Below are 21467 nucleotides of genomic sequence, written 5' to 3' on the forward strand. Positions count from 1 at the left end.
TGTGGGGTGCCCAGACGCTACAGTGACGGGGGCCCACACAAGCCTCTAATCTAGAGCCAGACACGGGCCCTCAGGGGATGCATTAGATGAAACCCTAGCTCCTGCCACGGCCCCTGGACCCGGGGGGAGGCGGGGAGGGCAAGATGTCCTGCCTGTAGAGCGGCAGCAGTCCCGACATCCAGGGCTTTGTCTTACACGGGCGCCTCGGTACCTCCCCGCTTTTTCCCCCTTGCTCGCTGGTCACCTAGTACACGGGCTGGGCCCCCCCGGCAAACCTGGCCCCGGCCGGCCTGCGGGCAAACGGACCCCCGGCGCGGGCAGGGCTGGCCGGGGGGCGGCGGGACCGAGGCCGCCGCAGCCGGCTCCCCGCCCACACGTGCCCCGGGGCCCGGACCCTCCCCCGGGCCGCTGGGCGGGGCTCGGCCGCGGCTCCCTTCCCGCGGCTGCCGCGTCTCCTCAGCGCCAGGATGCTGCGTGCGGCCGCGTGGGGCTCCCGGCTGTGGGGCCGGGCGGCTCCGGCCCAGCTCGGCAGCCGCTTCTCGGCCGCCGCCTCCGCGGTCCCCGCCCCCAACCCCCGCCCGGAGGTTGCCTACAACAAGGTAGGGGGGGTCCCAGCCCCAGCCCCGGGCCCGGCTTCTCCGCAGCCCCCGGGCGAGCGGCCGGACGGGAGCCCTGCAGCCGCGAGGGGCCGGGCTGACCCGCCCCCGCCCGCCCCGGGGGCTGCAGCCGCCGCTGCTCCCTGCGAGCCGGGGCTGGCGGGGCCCCGGGGCGGACGCACCGCAGGGCCGGGCGCCAGCGGGCCCCCCGGCACCTGAGCGGAGCCCCTGGCCCTGCGGTCCCCGGCCAGAGGTCGGGCTGGGGGCTGGCCGAGCACGGAGGCCGCTGGGGCCGGCCCTGCGCCCCGGGAATCCCCGCTGCGAGAGCCTCGGCAGCAGCGACCGCTGCCCCGCCGCCCCTGGGGGCCTTTCTCGCCTCCCTGCAAGCCCGCCCGGGCCCCCGGTGCCACGGTGGGCGCGGACCGCGCTGGTCTCGTGCTTAGAGCGCGGCCCCTGAGAGGTTTCAGGGGAGCAGCCCTGTGAGTCTGTATCCGCAGAAAGAGCAGGAGGACTTGGGGCACCTTTAGAGACTGACCAGTTTATTAGAGCATAAGCTTTCCTGAGCGACAGCTCACTTCATCGGATGCATGCAGTGGACCATCAAACCGCCCTTCGAAGTTGTTTGCCCTCCTTGTGACTTGGCCCTTATGGCAAACCCAGTTCAGTTGGTAGCGTATCGAACGCTTAATCTGAGGGTCCAGGTTTCATATCCGTGGTCAGGCAGAGTCTGCCTCTCCAGCTGTTTCATGCGCCTATAGCTAAGAAAGTTGTGTCTGGAGGATCCTCTATGGCAGCGGTAAACGGTGTACTCAAAAGTTGCCAGGAAGTGGCGCGACTATATGACCAACCCTCTAATAAAAAGGTTTTAGAGTAGCCGCCGTGTGAGTCTGTATTCGCAAAAAGAACAGGAGTACTTGTGGCACCTTAGAGACTAACCAATTTATTTGAGCATAAGCTTTCGTGAGCTACAGCTCACTTCATCGGATGCATTCAGTGGAGAATACAGTGGGGAGATTTATATACATAGAGAACATGAAACAATGAGTGTTACCATACACACTGTAACGAGAGTGATCACTTAAGGTGCCACAAGTACTCCTTTTCTTTTCACTTAAGGTGAGCTATTACCAGCAGGAGAGCAGGGGTCGGATGGGGGGACGACCTTTTGTAGTGATAATCAAGGTGGGCCATTTCCAACAGTTGACAAGAACCGTCTGAGGAACAGTGGGGGGATAAACATGGGGAAATAGTTTTACTTTGTGTAATGACCCATCCACTCCCCGTCTCTATTCAAGCCTAAGTTAATTGTATTCAGTTTGCAAACAAAAAGAGTCCTCAGAAATGTTCCATTTTTTGCAGTCAGGCCGTCTGTATGCTCTGCAAGCAACGGACTCGCTGCGTTTTGTCCTGTGCTGCAATGAGCCTGCTGTCACCGCTGCTTTATTGTGGGGGTTGTTTTTAAAGTAAAAACAATGCCATGGTACTGGCCTCGCATTTGCAACTTGCATCGTGGTGTGCTGAGGGTGGAACAAATTTGCAAGTCCCTAAATGCTGTCAGTTCCCAAAGCCCTACAAGTGGAGGGTTATATAATAGTTCGCTTGCCTCTGTAACCTGTCGTCTACAAAGGGTTGTGCAAATACCAAGTGCAAAGCAAACTGAAACCTGCCCCCTGTAGCAGTGACAAACTCCAAAATAATCTCTTTGCATGGTGCTGGAAAGACTGTGCCACACAAAGCTAGGATGACAGCACAGCACTGTAGATTAACCGCTCTCTGAAACTGCTTATTCTTCATGGATTAATCTTGTTTACCAAGGCACCTGTATTTGATCACCATGTGTACATAAACGGGCACTGCCAAACCTCATTTAAAAAGCTTCCTTACCTGCTTTCTTAACACGTGAGATTAGGTTAAACTACATTAATGCTGAAGTTTGACTTTTTATAACAAAAGTCAAGTCACTCTTGGGTTCTCATGGACGAGCCTACAGCTGCAGTGGCCTGGATGTAAATGCTACAAGGCGAATATAATACAGTCAGAATAATACCACTTCTTTATTGGTGGTGAGCAGGAAGCGGAACAGAACAGGCCTGCAGAGCATTTAAATGCTATGTCTTTTGTTGCAAGACATTCTTTTAAAAAACAAAAAGAACCCATCCCAACTGTTCTTAGTACAACGGCCTTCACAAGCAATGCAATCAATTCCTGAATCTGGCCTGTGTGTGTGTGTGTTCTACACTTAATTAGATCATTTGCTATTACCAGTGCAAATGAACAGAGAGAAAACAAGTCGATCATTGGCTAGGATTTAGCATGCAACCTGGGTATGTTGTTTTGCCTAGACTATCTTCTACTCTTCCTTCACTGTTATCTCAGGGAATGCTGTTTGGTCAGCTCTAATGATGAAAAATGAAATGTGACGAGGCCCTGGACAAGTACAATCTTACAACTGTTGCATCACTGCTTTTGAATAACAACTGTAGATGAATCAGTTGCTTCTATGGGGAATTAGCTTGCTTTCGCTGACAGTGCAACGTGGCTCTGATAAAAGGGCTGGGGTCTTTGCACTGAGACTTTGCTTTGGGTGCCTGCGTTTGGCTTCTGAAAGACCTCTCACCTCAGTTAATGTGACAACTATGCTAGGGTTGAGTCTCTCATGCAAACTATATCCCATGTCGTTCTGACAAAGCTACAGTACCAACAGAGAGAAACTGGACTTGCTTTTTTTTTAAAAAGACAAAAATTTTACAGCTCCTCAGATAGGGACTGTCTGGAATAGTTTCAGGTTTCAGAGTAGCAGCCATGTTAGTCTGTATTCTGCATCCGATGAAGTGAGCTGTAGCTCACGAAAGCTTATGCTCAAATAAATTGGTTAGTCTCTAAGGTGCCACAAGTCCTCCTTTTCTTTCTGGAATAGTTTGTGGCCCTAGCACCTAGCACAGTGCAGCCAGGCTCCTGAGTGGGGCTTTTGTGTAATACTCCCATCAGAATAGCAAACCAATGTCTAGAAAAGACATGAAGCTAGAGTGGATGAGGCAGAAACTGACCACAGTGGGTCCTACTTGGTTGTTCCAGATAGCAGGAGCTGCAGAGAAAAATCTTGCCCTAGTGGTGAGGAGACTGTGTGAAGGGACAGCAGTAGCCATTGCTAACTGAGCAGTGAGGGGGAATTGAGAGACTTCAGTGATGTACACCAGTAAATACATCCTGAAACCTTCCTAAATGAAGGCTGTAATTCCTGAATCTGGCAACCTACTGAAGCACCAAGGTGCCAGTTTGCTTTATAATGTCATTAGGAGTTGCATGAATATGTCCTCACTGGCTAAAACACTGAGTCTGTGTTTAAGACTGCTTCTTCTCTAGTTCTAATGGGAATCATGCGGGGGGCGGAGGCAGGATTTTGTATGGAAAAATTGTTTATAAACTAAGGCCTAAATGGCACTGAGTCTGCAGATCAAGATCCAAGGAACCAGCTCTGAAACGCATTGCAAACTGGCAAGTGTGGGAAATGCAATGGAGCGGGAGGAGTGTTGTATCCTTGCTTAAAACAGCATACAGCTGCCAAACTCTGATGTTAAGCGTCTAAACAAACTAGGCAGTTGCAATTAGAGCACGTGTAAAAAGCCCTGATCAGGAGTGGGGTTCCATTGTGTTACCTGTGTTTATTATACTTGCTGTATGAGCAGCAGGGTGGATTTGATTTAAATCAAATTGATTTAAATCACTAGTCAGGAAGACGGGATTTAATCATGGTTTTCTACATAAAAAGTGCATTCTTGTTGGTTATCATCATCTTAATACATATTCTTCACAACTCGGAGATAGATGTAGATTTCATTTTTAGAAGGTACACACTATAGATTTTTAAACAGTGATTTATTTTGAAAACTTTTTCAGATTAGTTTTACAGCTATATCAGAAAATGAATGATTGTTTGGTTATTTCATCTACCAAAGGTAATTGAAGCTGATATTTATGAAGTCATTGGGAGGTGAACTTTCTCCAATTTAACAGGTTAATCATTAATATTTGGAGGATTTTCTTGCCATGCTGTATTAGGAGGAGAACGTCACCAGACATACATTTAAATTGTTTTATTTAACTAAAGCAACAATGTTATGGAGTCTGGATTTTTTTCTTCAACAGCAAACATATAATATTTTAACAAAACAAGCATATGTCCCTCGCTTCTCACATGTATCTCCAGACTTCTTCTCCTTCCTCCTTGTCCAGATCTATTCTGCCCCCAACAATCTTCTATTCATTGAACTTTTTGAAACTTTGCACTTTTAGAGAGATGTAAGGGATTGACTCTGTGTACACAGATTTGCAGAGGATCAATAGAGTTGAGGTCTGTTGTTTCTCACCTGTATATATTATTTATTTAAAAACATTTTTGTTGTTAACAAGCATGTTACCTCTGGAGAGACAAATCCACAGTTTGAGAACTGCAAAACTAAGCATCTCTAATGGTATCTTCTAGACTGAGCGCTGAGTCCCATTGGGTGGTTAGATTATTTAGGTTAATCTTTCTATACAGAATCCAGTGGAACCCATAAAATTGGGTCCCTAATCCATGAACTATTGGAACTCATTTACAAAACTTTCCTTAACATTACATGAATATATTGTCTCATACTATAGAATTAGAATTTATAATCCCTATACCATGATGAGATATCTTTGAGCTATAATGTATCTTAGTTTTTTTCCTCAAAAAGCATTTTATCAAAAAAATCTGATTTAAATTAAAAAAAAATCCAATTTTTTTTTTTGGTTTTAAATCATTGATTTTTATCCACCCTGATGAGCAGCGTAGCCACGGTTCCCGCCCTCTGGATCTTAGTATAATTTGAGACAAGATAGAACAAGTGAGTGTGGCAAACAGGAGGGAGAAGGAATTGTCTCTTGCTTGTTACACACCATACATAATATGAAGAACCCACATGGGCAAGTGAGGTCCGGATCTCTGTGTCTACTCACTGTACGCAATGTGCAAGCTCCGTGTAAACTCTGTGGGTCTGGCAGAGGGTTGGTGGCTTCTGAAACACTGAGGAAAGTAATGACTAGACGGAGGGTGCACTCCCTATTGAAAGGGGCATGGCCCTATTCCTATACGCTACCCAGGGCAAGAGTAAGATCATGCCATTGAATAGGTAGCTGTTGCAAAACTTGGTAGCTGCGTTTTGGCCTGGAGGTGTTGATCTGAATGTCACAGTGGCCAGGATGGAGGAGGACACGCACAACCTAAGGCTCTGCCTTGTGTATATCCCGGAGCCCTAGCTGGGCATAGAATTGTAGGACTGGAAGGAACACAAATAAATAAGCTCAATAAGGGTATATTTTGTTGTCTTTCCTGGTGGCTTGTGTCTTGCTTGGGTTGTCGCCTGCCCTCTCCCTGCCCACTCTGCTCCTGTTTACTCTAGTTTTACAAAATGTTTAGAACTGGGGGGAGGGAAGGAAGATGCCTTTTTTCAATAAGCAGAAGGTCTTTCCGGTGGGTGCTGTTCCCTCTGCTTGCTAGCTAGCTTGTTTCGTCAGGAGGAATGGCCAAGCATGTCCTGGGGTCTCTGGCAGAGGTGGCTGGGTGAGATCTGTGCATTGATTTAGTAGAGATACCGCACTCATTGTTCTGGTATCCAGGGGCCTGGAGGGGTTCTCTGCCTCACTCCCAAGGGGTATATTTGTGGGCTGGGATGTCTGCAAAATGGTACAGTTGCACAAATGGCTACCCTACCATGGCAGAGTCTAGCACAGGGGGGAGTCTGTTGTTATGGGGTCCCAGTGGCTGCAGCTGTGTCTCTTGTGGATCACGCACTGGTCAGATTATCTCCCTAGAATGAGGGGTTTTGATGCTGTCCTGACTCGGCGCTTGACTATGGATTCTTCCCTTCTCGCGCAATTTTGCCTGATCCAAAATGCTGTGAAATTCGCTGTGTAAGGCTTAATGGCTGCTCCTCAGAAACCTTTTGCAGGTGGCACATGTCTGATGTTTTTTTTTTTTTTTCTTAAAAGCCCTGGAGGCCAGTAGCTTTTCTATGACTCTCTAGTGTTTTGCATGTTAAACATGATGTGTAGAGCCACACACTTAATTTGAACTGCTTAAGGTGCAGAGCTGTGCTTCCGGCTTCCTGGTAAGCCCAGCACCAAACAATAGAGGTTCCAGATTAGGTGACTCTCGGGCCTGAATACTGAAGTCTTTCTCTTTTTTTGAATTGCAGATTTTCATAAACAATGAATGGCATGATGCAGTCAGCAAGAAAACCTTCCCTTCTGTCAACCCGGCAACGGGGGAAGTTATCTGCCAGGTTGCTGAGGGAGACAAGGTAAACACTGTCCCTATAAGATCTCTGAGACTGATAGGTATTGACTTACAAAATCATGGCATAAAAAGAGATCATGTGCATGTCTCTTTATAACCCCTGTCCAGAAACATGTTTGCTCTCTGTCCTTTATCCTGCAAGTGCCTGAACTCCATGTTATGGTAAACTCCTACATTTACTGTATATAAAGAAGTGTCAGTGTAGCTTTCCTATTCATTTGGGTTCTCCCCACCCCAAAAGCACAATAAAACTCTCTCGCTTTGCTTTGCTCTGCTCCTAATCAAAGGTAGGAAGCCAAACAGGCAGCGAGGACACTTAGCTGTTTATATGGTGCTTTACTATTCTCTGCCCTCTCCCAGAAAAATGGCTGTTTCCCCCCATTTTGAACACTGGGAGACTGAGGCAGAAAGGGGAAGTAACTCAAGGCCACCAATGAGTAAACATCAGAGCCTGGATTAGAATGGCAGAGGGGTGGTGAAGAACGGGCTGAGCTCCCAGTGTTGTGATCAGTCTTTGCAGAATGTTCCTACCCCAGGAAAGGACAGAAGCCAGCACTGGCGTGTGCCAGAGGGCTGTGTACATGACCTAGGTGCTGTAAAACAGGACTGGATGCTTGGAGAGGTCCCAGTGAAATGGAATGGATGGATGTTTATCAGCAGAATGAAAGGGTCCTGATCGCTCCGAGCGCCTCGTATTGCAGTAGTGCCTAAGGACCCTGATGTACTACGTGCTCTACATATGCATACAGGAACAAAGACTCTTCCAAAGAGCTTATAGTCCAGAAAGACACGAGAAGAATTCTCTCGATTTTTACAAGTAGGGAATCGAGGCACAGAAAGATGAAGTGACTCACCCAAGGTCGCTTGGAGTCCAGGCAGGGCCAAGGATTGATCCCAGATCTCCTGAGTCCCTATTCAGTGCCTTAAGTACAAGGCCAACCTTCCTCTCCAAACTGGTCGATTTACGCTGTTGTCGGAGGAGAGGGAGGAAATCACTTGGATTTCTGCATGCCCTGGTAGTCAGCTTCGTTAGGTTGGTGCGTACACCAAAAATGGGAACTGACTAGAAACACTAAGCACCATAAAATAGAGATATACTGGATTCTAAATTGAATCAGCCATGCTAAACCTAAACAAATCCAACTAGAAACTTCAGAAGTCACCTCCCTCTTGCTCTTGTCCTGCGTTGCCAGAGGATCTAAAGTAAATATTAGCCCAGCAGATACTGCCGCTGAAATATGCCTAGTGTAAACATGCTTGGCTTTATCCAGGAAAGCAGCCTTTATGTGGTGATCGTTGTTCAGCCCGTTACACCCATTCTTTTCAAATATAATTTCATAACGTTATCTCTGAATATAGCATGTAGTGCTGGGAAGGCTACAGCTGCGTTAGCAAACAGTGACTCTGCAAAATCCCTGCAGGCTGGAATCAGACTTCAGCCTGCAGAGAATCGCCTGACAGCAGGGCTGGGTTTTCATGTATGAAAGATGCCCCCTGGTCTTATCAAGGAGACAACAGGCGCTCTCTGGTGTCACTTGGATGGACGTTCTGTTCCCTCCCACAATCCAATGACCTTCTCAGCCAGTGGCTGGCAGCTGTATTTTGAAGGGGGAGGGTTTATTTTAGTTGCATGAAGTTTGTGAATTATCCACTGTAACACCAGTGTTTGGCAGTGCTGATGGGGGATTATCCAACTCCTGGGGATGGGACCCACCACTCCCTTCAACGGAGCCAAAGGGGGGAAATCCGAACAGGCTGGCACCTACCCCCCAGTGCCAGAGCAGTCCCCTCCTGTAGTCCAAGACACTGGCGTAGGGGACCATCTCTCCTTCCAGCGAGAGCGAAGGTGGCCAGACTGCGTGGCTGCTGGCTCCTGAGCGTCAGCACTTCCACCAACGAGGCCTTGCCCAGCACCTCTCTGCATTAGGGCAGAGGAAGGATCCCATTTTCCAGGCTAATATACGGATGTGATGAGGCACACAGGGTTTTGTCCCCCTCCCTATGCCGTGACTTGGAGTATGGCACTGCTACACACAGCACTCAGCCTCCCACCGCCCTGGGAGATGGGTCAGTGTTAACCCCAAGGCGAACATCAGGGGACTAACCTGGCACAGGGACCTAGTGTAGAAACCAAGTGTACAGCTTAGAGCATGTGCTGGGGACCCAGAAAGTCCTGACTCCTAGTGCACGCTGCTCTGCAGCTTCCTCTGTCTTTCTCCTGGGCCACTTCTCCCCAACCCCTCTAATTTATTTGTCCCTCCGAGTACAGCCTCTTCCATTCAACCTCAGATAGGCGGTGGGGGCGGGGAGCGCTGTCCACTCAGCCTCTCTGTCTGGTTTCCTCCTCAGGCGGATGTGGACAAGGCTGTGCAGGCGGCCAAGGCGGCCTTCCAGCTGGGCTCACCTTGGAGACGGATGGACGCCTCTCACCGGGGGAAGCTGCTGCTCCGCCTCGCCGACCTGATTGAGAGAGATCGGGTCTACCTGGCCGTGCGTATCGCGCTCCCTGGATGTACTGTCTGGCCTCCCTGGGGTGGTGCAGTCTAATAAAGCTGTCTGCTGGGCACTGCCGATCTGGTTCAGCTGGGTATGGGAGGGATTCTGGCAGTGTCGCCAGAGGTCGATACGGCCGTCTTAGCGGGAGGGGAGCTCGCTTGGCTGCATGGAGGCTCTTTCTCCACCTTGACTGAGTGCTCTGAGCATGGAGCAGGCGTGACTTCTGCTAGAAGGGCCTTGCAGCCTATTGGCCAGTCCTGCTCTTGCACTGCTCTGAATCTTGCACTGTCAAAGACCAGGGAGTGAGCCTGGTTTCACTGAGAGCAGACTTTCACTCTACGAGTCTCACTGAGTGAAGCCTCGCGCATACTGCTGTTAGTGTGATACACACTGAAACAAACCCATCTAGCCCAGCCAAGGGCCCGCAGTCCCGTTGCTTCCCCTGCCTACCGCTCACAGGCATGATGATATTGATCACGACTACACCGCTCTGTCTCATTAGTGGGGAAGGGAATAACTGAATGTCCAGACTCTGTCCTTTGGAGTGTCTGATGGTCTGACAGCTCCGTGTGCTGCAGCATGGGGTGATCCAAGCTCAGGTCTTCAGCCTGGAGTCTGGAATAGCTGTGGGGTCTGTATACTCTGCCCTAGGAGAGGGGAGAAGAGGACCTTGCATCAGTCCCTTTCACGCTCCAAAAGAGCCATAGCCTATGCAAGGAAGGAGTGGGAGGGAGTCTTTGCAGTGTCGGGCATTTGGGGCTAGGTAGGAAGAGCTAAATGCGGAACTTGTCCAAAGAGCAAACCCAGAGTCAGGCTCACCATGGGCTGTGATTGGGAATCGGGGCTGGGACTATCCACATATGAGTTTGTAACTCTCTTTGTAGGAGCTGGAAACTCTGGATAATGGCAAACCGTACTCCATTGCCTACTTAGTGGATCTGGACATGGTAACCAAATGCATCAGGTAGGAGTTTGTTTACTTCATGCAACAAGGAGAGCAAATCAGTGCGAAGTGCTATGAAGTCTGGCATTCAGCTTATCTGTGGTAGCTGGAGATCTGCAAATGTTGCTGTGTGGTGGGAATTCCTGTCTGGGTGCTGCTGTAATTTGAGCATGCTAACTGGTTAGACTTGATCTGACCTGATGGCAGCCTGTGTCCCGTCCTGTTGGCCTGCGGCAGGGTGAAATGCATCCCAAGCCAGTGACTCTCACTTTTAATCAATTCAGCCAGGCTAGTGCGGTCAGCTGCTTCCTCAGTATGGCCCTGGAATGCGCATCTCCAAATCCTGCCTTCCTAAAGCCACATACCAATCCTGAAAGATGCTATTGGCAAATCTGAGCCCTCTGAACTTGTTAAACCCATCGTAAAGGGTAATGGGCCGCTGTGAGTCCTGGATGGACCCAAACAATCTGTTTCTGCTGTTTGTATTCAATTTGCTGTCTGTAAAGCGAGGAAAACACCAACCCGTGAGTCTGGTGTCTGAAGACGGGCCGGTGTTCAGGTGCTGGCTAGAGGCTTCCTGTGATGAGTATTTTACACTGGCAGAATCCTGTCCTTGGGGCGTGTCCAGCTTTGAGCTGAACTTAGCTCAGTGGCATAGCTCAGCGGAATGCGTGTGGCTAAAAGTAGCTGTGCCAGATGCTAATGAAATCATTAGCCGAGGAACACACAACTTGCTCTGCCAGCCCTCACTGTGATGATAAGGAACCAAGGAATGCCAGTGATCTTTTACTTGCCTATCAAAAAAAAAAAAAACCATGCTGGACTAGTGGGTTACATAGTCACATAGGTGGGTACTCCATCCTGGGAGCTAAAAAAGCCTGTACCCGGTGAAGCTTGCAATGAGAACTGACCTTAGACTGCTTTGAAGGGGCTCTCACTCAACCCTAATGCACTGTATATTTAAATAAAAATGATTTCAGGTGACCTGAGCCTCTTAGCAATGTTGTGGCTTTCCATTCAGGTCCCTTTTAAAATCAGTGTTTGAGACACGTTCTTCTTTGAGTCGTGGTCCCGAAATGTATTCCAGATGTGGGGACGCATGCGCACCATGTGCTGGAGCCAGGAGATTTTTTTGTAGCAGAGTCTGTTGACCCACATGTGCGTCATGTGTCACCTCGTGTCTCAGGCAAGGTTATATTAGGTCATGCGGGGCAATGCCTCTGTAGTTCCCTCTTACCGCCGCAGGGTCAGAGTCTGAATCCCTGCCTGAGATGTCAAAAAAAGTTAACTCTTATTCCTAAGTGGGAGACTTGTTGTCCTAAACCAGTGACTAAAACCATGTAATTGTCAGGTACTACGCTGGCTGGGCTGACAAATGTCATGGAAAAACCATTCCTGTAGATGGAGACTTCTTCAGTTACACAAGACATGAGCCAGTAGGGATCTGTGGGCAGATCATCCCGGTAAGTAAAATGTATCATGGGCCTACAGAAATGCACCTTGGCATAGAGAATAACATTAAAATGCAAGTTTCTGGCCTCTGCTAAGCATGATTTCCCTTTTAATACTGAGGGAAATTATGCTTAGTAGCCCTTTACATTGCTCTGGCAGTGATGAAGCAGACTTGATGTAATTGTCAATCACACTCTGTGCATCCAGCTGTGAATGACAGAATTCTAACCCTCTTTACCGCAAGTCTTCATTTACACTTACAGCTCAGATCTGATGCAACTTCATTTGTATCTAGTCTTATTTCTATGAATTGCTGTGGACATAAAATAGTGTGTAAATATTACCTTGTTAGAGATCAGACATGGTTGTGATGCACTGTGCTTGTGTGTCTACTAATAAGCAGGAATTGGATATAAACCTTTAATTCTGGAATCTTAATCTGTTAGCGAGTTTAGCATGAACTTTTTCATAAGCAAGCTCTTGCAGACACTCCGCTATCAATGTTTCAAACCAACTTGTGGGCAATTAGAAGAGGCCTGGTTGCCAACAGTTAAGGTTCTAACTTTCAAGTTAGACGTAACCTTTGTAAATAGACATCCCCCAAAATATGTCACTCATTTAAAAATAGCATATCTTGAGAGGCAGAGACCCAGCTCTTCACTCTATCTACTAGTCTCTTCTGTTTTTTGTTCCTAACTATTTGATAGACTCCAGAAGTGAGTGAACAGCTCTCCTGTTCAGTCAACTCTAGCTATGGGAAATTAATCTTCTGTTTCCTGGCCCGCATCAGATGAGCCATGCAGGTGCTTGCAGTTAATGCTGCATCCTTGTCAAGTATATCCCAGGAAGGACGGCCTTGAGGTTTCTGCACTTGACTGGGATGTGGAGTTTGGGGTTTGGTTCTTAGCTCTGCTACAGACAGTGTGACCTTGGCCAATTTGCTTAATCTGTGGCTCCACTCCACATCTGTAAATGGGAATAATATTCTTCTACCTCACTGGGGTGTTGAGACTAAACTCATCCATTTGTGAGATGCTTGGATCCTGTGGCGGGGTGTGATGACATATTAATAAGTAATGAAATGAATAAAAACTTCTAAGAGGCAAGGCCAGAGGTCAGACCCAGAATGTAGAATCATTTAAGTAAGTTTTCAGGAAGGTGTTTTAAGTGTCAATGAAAAGGCTTTCACCTTTTTTGCATCAAAATTTAAACTTCTGCAGTTCCCTCTTACCAGCGCATGAACCAAGGGCTGGGATAGCGAAAGGAGAACCACAAATTTATAATCCAGGGTGTTAGTAAAACAGGGAGACACATACAGGGTTGGATCCACAGCTGGTGAAAGTGACTTCAGTGGAGATGAATCAACTACAGAAGCTGGGGATCTGTCAGACCTTCATTCATCTCTCCAGTGAATTCAAATGGAGAGTCAGTGTTTTCAAATGTAGCCAAGAAGGTTTCCTTGTGTCTTGCAGTGGAATTTCCCACTCCTGATGCAGGCGTGGAAAATCGGGCCTGCCTTGGCCACCGGGAATGTGGTTGTGATGAAAGTGGCTGAGCAAACACCCCTGACGGCTCTTTATGTGGCCAGTCTGATCAAAGAGGTGAGAGAAGAAGCTGGTTCTGACTCAACCTCCCACTTGTACTTCTATTTGTGGTTGTGCAATGTGCTGTGACCACACAGCAACACAAAGAATGGGTTACAGGAACCTGTATTGGGGGGGGGGGGGGAAGAGGGCAGAGGGCGTGGTGGTGGTAGAGGAACAGCCAGAGCAAAAAGTTGCCATGGCCAAAGAGGAAAGATGTGGGTTTTTTGTTTTGTTTGTTTTTAACGAATTCCAGCATCTAGACTAACCAGATGTCATTCCTGTCCCTGCCCTTCTCCCTGGCAGATACAGGAGTTTCTGCTCTTGAAGGGGGATGGAGTTTTCAATGGACTTCAGTGGGCTAACTAACCAAAACGAACTTAAACGAATGCTGCCCCTTTAAGTTAGTCAGAGGTCACCTAAGCTGGCAATCTGGTTTTAAGATACTGGAGGCAGGTGTCTGTGGTCTAGCAAAGTCCTAAGAAGGCTGCAGCCTGGAGGATGTGAGTGAAGTGGAAAGGAGCCCTTTTTTTTTTTTTTTGTGGGGCAGGGTATTGGAGGTTGGTGTGACTGACAGGGCTACGGATCCTCTTTAGCTGTAAAGGGAATAATAAAGTAACATCAGTTTTCTTTGACTGGTGAACTTACAGGCTGGATTCCCACCAGGGGTGGTTAATATTGTTCCCGGCTATGGGTCCACTGCAGGGGCTGCAATAGCGTCCCACATGGAAGTAGATAAAGTGGCCTTCACTGGCTCCACTGAGGTAAGACGTGGCGTGTCTGCATCCCTGTCAGCCGTCTCATGTGGGTGGCCTGTGTAAAATTTATGTTCTGTACCAAACACTAAAAAACTGTTTTGCCTTCCTTTTAAAAACGCAGCTGTCTTTAACCAGCAGGACTGATTTGTAACAACACTAAGCCTTACTCTGTTCAGGTGGTCTTTTTGGAATGGTTCTTCTTAAAGAAGATTGCCTTTGGGCTGCTTCTTTGTAGGTGAAGTTTAATCTCTGTGCAGACTTCAATGATTCAGCTAAAATGCAGACAATGAAGGGATTACAAGGAAACTGCTGACAGATACCTAACACCAGTAACCCGGCCAGGTGACGCAATAAGCTCTAGCAGCTGCTGAAATATCTAGATTTTAAATTTTGTCTCTCTCTCTCTCAAATCAAATCCACCCAAGCTGTACATCTGTGTCCAGCTCTGCTTGGTCAGAGGTTCTGATGTCTGACATTACTGTTGATTTTTGTTACTGCCTAGACTTCCCTAATGAAATCAGAATGGAGTACAACAACATGGCTTCCTTTCCTACTTACAGTGTATGTCCTTGCACCAGCTGCTTGAAAAGCATTAGGACAAAATCAGACCCTTCACTGCAATGTCCAAGGGCATCAGAGTAACACAGAGCAGCTATTAGAGTTGCTTAGTACAGTGATTCATAAACTTTTTAGTAAGGTGACCCACCAACTGTATTTTTTTTTTTTTTGTGACCCACCCAGGGTCGAAATTTCACAGGGGAATCACAGGCCAACATCCTTCACCACGGCCGTCGCCTCCTCCTTGCCCCACCAAGGAGGCTCTGATCTCCCACAGCAGCACCTTCTTTCCTGGCACCACAACCCTAATCCCAGGCCGGAGGGAAAGCCCTGAGGTGGAGGCGGGGGGGACGGAGGGGGGCAGGTGTTCGGTTTGAAGTGTGAGCCGGCCCCCCACTTACCCCGCAGCGACAGCTCCTGTTCCCAGGGGGCTGGGCCCAGCTTCTCGCTCTGGGCGTTGTGGTGCATGGGTTGAAGTGCCATTCACTCAGATTTGGCCCGGCCACCCCCTCCATTGTGACAGAAGCTGCTGCTGTGGGGTGAGTGCACAGCAGGCTTGCTCTCTAGCCCCCCACCTCCCAGGGCCTTCATAACCCACATGGAACCTTCCGTCCACTAACCATTTGGGAAACACTAGCTGAGAGGTGTTTAGTTCCTAATCTTGATTCTGCTCCTTCCGATACAGGTTGGGCATCTGATCCAGAAGGCTGCAGCAGAGAGTAACCTGAAGAGAGTGACGCTGGAGCTTGGAGGGAAGAGCCCAAATATCATCATGTCTGATGCCGACAGTAAGCACTGACTCAGTGCAGTGTTTGAATTGTAGCTCTCGGGATGGCTTTTTGCAGCCAGGATTTGGGAAGGGCTGGAAGGTTCTGACAGTGATTCCCACAAAAGCTCCTATACCGAGGGACTCTCTGGACTCCTGTTGATGGCGCCACCTAGCTAGTGTCCTACAGAGTGCACGGTGCATCTTGGGAGGAGTATCTTACACACACTGAGGCCGCCAAAATGGTGTATCAGCATTTCCTCACAAAACAATAGAGGGCGTGGGTGGGGATGGGGGAACTAATTTACCCACAGATTACACTTTTTGTTTTTTTCCTGCAGACCTCACATCCTTTACTCATTCTTCTGGGCTCTATTTCATTATCTTCTGTATCTAGTAGTATTTCCTCCCATTCTTTCCTCCATTAAGGTTTGCTTCACTGCTGTGCCTGCCTCTTTCTAACCTCTTGCATTTTTTCTTTGTTCTCTCTCCTATTTCTCGTGTGTGTGTGCGCGCACCTCTCACTTGAGCCAAGAAACTGGCACACACTAAGTGGTGGTGGGGGAAGGAAATTTCGCTGGATCCAAAACAACTTTTCAGATTTGGTTAATTTCTAATGGACACTGCAGTTTGGGTAGAATCTGATCTAAATAAAGACTTATTCAGCATGTAGACCCACATTCACAATCTTCTATATGAAGTGACTGAGTGGACGGGAGTTCATAGCCCTGACATTCCTGCTGTTGGCATGAGGAAGATTCTCCCCTAAGCCATCTGTTGAGTTTTTGCCATCTCTTTCCTAGTGGACTGGGCTGTTGAGCAAGCCCACTTTGCCCTATTCTTCAACCAAGGCCAGTGCTGCTGTGCTGGATCCCGGACGTATGTCCAAGAAGATGTATATCATGAGTTCGTAGAGAGAAGCATTGAGAGAGCCAAGTCCAGAGTGGTTGGAAATCCGTTTGACTCTCAAACTGAACAGGGACCTCAGGTGAGAGCATGAAGCTTCAGTTTTCCTTCTCTTGAGATGCTGCTTGATTGTGCATTGAAACCTGGGACTGTATCCATGAACCAGTAGGCTAAAAGATACTTGGCACTCATATGCCTAACTTGCGTTAACCTTTGCCCGTTATCTAAATGAAATGGGGATGAATGAACTGACTTAGATAATCACTTTGACCTCAAAATACTCCATCTGAAACTATTAGATACAGCAAGTTCTGCCCTTGCAGACTGGCTTAGGAATCTTTCTATTAATGCCTTCCTAACTCCATGTAAAGAACTGGTGTATATAGACCAGAATGTGGTAGAATCCTTTTCTCTCTCCATAAGGATCAAACTGACCTATCGCTATTCTTTTTGATCTTAGGTAGATGAAGAGCAGTTTAAAAAGATCCTTGGCTACATCAGCACTGGGAAGCAGGAAGGAGCCAAACTGCTCTGTGGTGGCAATCCTGCTGCAGACAGGGGCTATTTCATCCAGCCGACCATCTTTGGAGATGTGCAGGACAACATGACCATTGCTACAGAGGAGGTCAGAACAACTGATTTGTAAATCTTTCTTTTCTCTAACTTTCTGCCAAGTGTCTTCTTTCTTTTTTCTCTCTTGATGCTAGGGACTACAAGTACCAGAATTCCATAGATTGTTATCTGAACTCTAACTCTTGCTAGAATCAGATGAAAAATGGACAAGCCATCATCCAGAAATGTTTTTCATTTAGATTTTTAAGGCTAGAAGGGACCAGTGTGATAATTTAGTCTGACTTCCTGCATAATACAGGCCAGAGAACCTCACCTAGTAGTTTCTGCGTCAAGCCTGTAATTTTTGTTGGAGCTATAGGCTAGGCCATGGGGTTTTTTTATATGCTCTGTTTTGATTTCACAGATATTTGGGCCAGTCATGCAGATCTTGAAGTTCAAAACCATTGAGGAAGTCATTGAGAGAGCAAATAACTCCAAGTATGGTCTGGCAGCAGCAGTCTTCACAAAAGATCTTGACAAAGCAAACTACGTGTCCCAGGCATTGCGGGCTGGAACTGTCTGGTAAGAGTCTACACACAGGATCTCTATTGCCAAATCCTTCCCCTGAGTTTTTAAAAGCTGCGGCTTTCTCATTCAAGCGGCCTCCTTCATTCAATATATAAACTGTGTTTTATTGCACACCTCAGTGCAGGTACAAAACTAAAACCAAACCAAAATGTCAAAAGTCTCAAACTCTAATAAAATCCCCAACCTTCTCTGGCAAAATCTGTCAAAAGAGATGAGCCTTGAAGAGTAGACAGAGGCTTGGTGGGTGGGATGGAAGAACAGGCTCCAGCATTAGGTCAGAAGATACAACGGGGGGGAACCTTGCCAACTCCCAGCCCTTTACCACTTGAATTTAGAAGCTGTTAGGTCAGCAGAGAGGTTTGTGCTGTCTTGGCTGCTGCAGCAGAATACAAAAAGAGAGGTGTGTCTAAGGTAGTCAGGGCTTTTAGTATATAGGTCAAAACATCTTGCACTTTACTGTAGAAACAAACTGGAATCTAGTGAAAACTCTGGAACACCAGCATCTTGCGTTCCCTTCCAGAAATGATATGCAGTAAGCAGGTAGTCAGTACTTAAAGGTGGCCAGATAGGGGCAGCCTTGGCGCTTGGTGTGCTGACAGGTGGGAGACCTGAACTGGATTCCTGACCCTGTCTTACTCCCTGGATCAGTGGGGATGAGGTTAGTACTCAGCCAGCAGAGGAGCGATCGTTGTACCTTATTTCCACCCCCCCCACCCCCCACCCCCACATCCTTCCCGCCTGACTCTCTGATGGATGCTGAACTGTGCCTCCTCTGGATCTGCTTGGCCAAAAGGGTGGGGTGTGGGAGAGAATCCTTGTAGATGTGAACTACTTGCTGTAACTGAATCTGAGGAAATGTTCATCCCTTAATCATGGAGACTTTCATGGAAAGTCCTTGGCACTGTAGATGCTCTAGAGCAACAAACTGCTTCTAAGGTTTGGTTTCCATTCCAGGATAAACTGTTATGATGTGTTTGGCGCTCAGGCCCCATTTGGTGGGTACAAAGCATCTGGGAATGGACGAGAGTTGGGGGAATATGGCCTGGAGGCATATACAGAAGTGAAAACTGTGAGTATCAATGTGTTTGTGCCAGGGGAAAACACTAGAGGTATGGGCTTTGTACCGTTTGACACAAGACTGCCAGAAGAAGGAAGTTGGCCCTCAGTATTCAGTGTCACGAACTGTCTTCTTTTCATTTAACACTTTACATTTTAATTCTTGTAGATCTGAACTTTATGCTTCTAAAATAACAAAACTGGTGGCACTTGCTTAGCATGTTTCATTAGAGAATGCCAGAGCACTTCATAAATGATAAACAAGCTTCACTACCTATGTGAGGTGGGACAGCTACCTCCACCTCAGGTTTCCTCACCTGTAAAATGAGGATATGTGAATTGCTCAAAATCTCACAGTGAGGCAATGGTAAAACTGAGGCATCCTGGGTTCTATTCGAACTTCCAGTTTATTGCCCCACTGAACACTATCTTCAAGAAACCTCTTAAGTATCGGGGGTAGCCGTGTTAGTCTGTATCCACAAAAACAATGAGGAGTCCAGTGGCACCTTTAAAGACTAATAGATTTATTTGAAGAAATATTTGAAAAATTCAAATATTTAGATTTGATTTTTGAAGGAACCTCTTCGAATCCCCCCGTTTTAAGTGCATTTGATTGTAAAGAATGAATGGGCTAGTAATGAACTCATTTGAGGAAGGAATTAAGCCTGCATTTCTGAAGAACATGTGCTGCCTACAAGCTTGAATATCAGTAGTGCACTTATAAATCAGCCACTTAATAGCTGGAGTGTAGTTTGTTACTGGAATGGGAGACCTCCAAGCAGTCCTACTTAAGTGCCACTCTTCCATCCAAATCAAGATTGAATCCATGCCTTCGCACGTGTGATGATACTGGAAGAAAGGAAACTACTAAACTGAAAGTCCAGAAACCTTCCAAAAGTGAGCTCTGTTAGACTGTAAAATTGTGGTAAAAACGCACCACATGGTCCACTTAAAACTAGAATATAGAGGATGAGTGAGCCACAGGGAATAATCAGTAATCGGGGATGACCTAATGTTTCTTCCAGTTCTAATTTCTGTGGTATTTATACTTGAGCAATGGGAAGGGAACAAAGTGAATCTTCTAAATAACACTTCAAATATAGGAAACTAACCAACATTCTTCTTTCTAGGTAACAATCAAAGTTCCACAGAAGAACTCTTAAGGGACACGCTAGTTGCTCCATGCATCTGAACCCTTCTATGCAGTTGAAGTTTAACAGAATAGGAACATGGGAAAACCCTTCTTAAAGCAAGCAAAACCTGACGTCCATAAGTGCAAAGTACATGTAACTTTTTTTAATGTTTAAAAAAAAATTCTTTAGAAAGTGCCTGAGGCAATTTCTTCTTCTCTGCTTGTCTGAAACTTCACTTAGCTTTAACTTTTTTTATACCAAACATAATTCTTTGTGCACAAGTGTTACACATATTTGGATAACCTTGTTTGCATTTATGTCTGAAGAATCTAATGTGCTCCTTTGAAATAATTTGAGTGCTTTATGAAAATACCATTACTAGAGACTGCTAATTAATTGCTTATAATTGGCTTGCTACAAAGTTGTTGTTGTCTTTTTTGAGGAGTAAATCTGTTTGCCTGATGTATGAGAGTACTCTCACTGACATATATGAGCAGAATTTGGCCCTCTAACCTACCAGCAGACATTGTATAACACAGTATCTTCCTAAACTATAGCTACTCTGAATATGACTTTTTTGGTCATCTGAATTACTCTGAATCTAGGTAAAGTCTAAGCTTTTTCTCCCAGACCGTGTCATCTGTGAAATATCTTCTTATACTGTTTGCCCTTTCATAATAAACATACTGGTGTTTAACCTGCCAGACTATGGTAAAGTTAATCCTTTATTTCAGTTGTCTAGGGTTGGTTATATTCTAAAACTGTTAACCCAAATTAAAGTGCATAGAGAAGCTAATGTTTTCATACACATCAGATACTCAACATATGCTACCAATTTTGATACTAATTTCAGGAATTATGCCTTACAAAGTCCATGAAAAAACAAAGCTATCTCTGAGTGTCTTGGTTTAACATTAAACTTCAGAAAAACCTCAGTCTACCACCTTTAATGTTCATCTCTAGTTTTGGAAAAAAAAAAAATGCTGAAGAATTCAGAGTTCCCTAGCAGAAATATTACCTTTACTTTGTTCGGGTGAGAGGGTAACATATCCTATCCTTGCATTAATCAGTGCTCTAAAAGAGAGAAACTTCAGAATTTCATTACACAGATAGGCTTTTTCTTGTGGTGAAGATTAATACTTCAAACTGCATATAACCTCTATAATGTATTTAGTTTCTTATCTGAGCTAAATGGATGTTCTCCCCCCTTTTAAAAGGGCTGGGGGGGAGGAGATACTCTGTGGGTGAATGGTATTAGGTTGCCACCTCTAGGACACTAAGCTTTTCTATACTAGGGGAAGTTTGCACCTATGACCGTAACCCCAACCGCTGTTGCTGTTTAACTGAAGCTTGTTCTCAAGAGGGAGGAGGTATTATTTCATGGTGTCTGTGTATATAATGTCTTCTGCAATTTCCACAGTATGCATCCGATGAAGTGAGCTGTAGCTCACGAAAGCTTATGCTCAAATAAATTGGTTAGTCTCTAAGGTGCCACAAGTCCTCCTTTTCTTTTTGCGAATACAGACTAACACGGCTGTTACTCTGAATACACCTTACTTTCCTTCACTGAGGCTACCTGCGCGCCAATTATGCTGATGGCTTTGTGTGATGTGGCCGTCTTTAAGCGAGACACAATTTGCTTGCAGCCATTACCAGGCTTAGTCCCTAGGCTAGTAACTGCTGACCTATGCCGGCAGGGGCCCGAGCCCAAGGCACACGCAGCCAGCGGAAGGGTTTCAGCGGCTGCCATGGGGCAGA

At 46.7% G+C, this 21467-nt stretch overlaps 1 protein-coding gene across 1 annotated transcript; it reads left to right on the top strand.

Moving 5' to 3' along the window:
• The first annotated feature begins 441 nt into the window (after window positions 1–441).
• On the top strand, window positions 442–20406 carry ALDH2 (aldehyde dehydrogenase 2 family member). The gene is made up of 13 exons (XM_074972322.1): window positions 442–599; window positions 6818–6922; window positions 9268–9408; window positions 10299–10378; window positions 11709–11820; window positions 13282–13410; window positions 14043–14156; window positions 15394–15496; window positions 16278–16462; window positions 16841–17005; window positions 17357–17514; window positions 18475–18589; window positions 19707–20406. The coding sequence occupies exons 1-13, from the start codon at window positions 468–470 to the stop codon at window positions 19737–19739; spliced, it is 1572 nt and encodes a 523-aa protein (XP_074828423.1). The 5' UTR covers window positions 442–467; the 3' UTR covers window positions 19740–20406.
• The last annotated feature ends 1061 nt before the right edge of the window (window positions 20407–21467 follow it).

This window comes from Natator depressus, chromosome 15, assembly GCF_965152275.1.
Source record: "Natator depressus isolate rNatDep1 chromosome 15, rNatDep2.hap1, whole genome shotgun sequence".
NCBI lineage: Eukaryota > Metazoa > Chordata > Testudines > Cheloniidae > Natator > Natator depressus.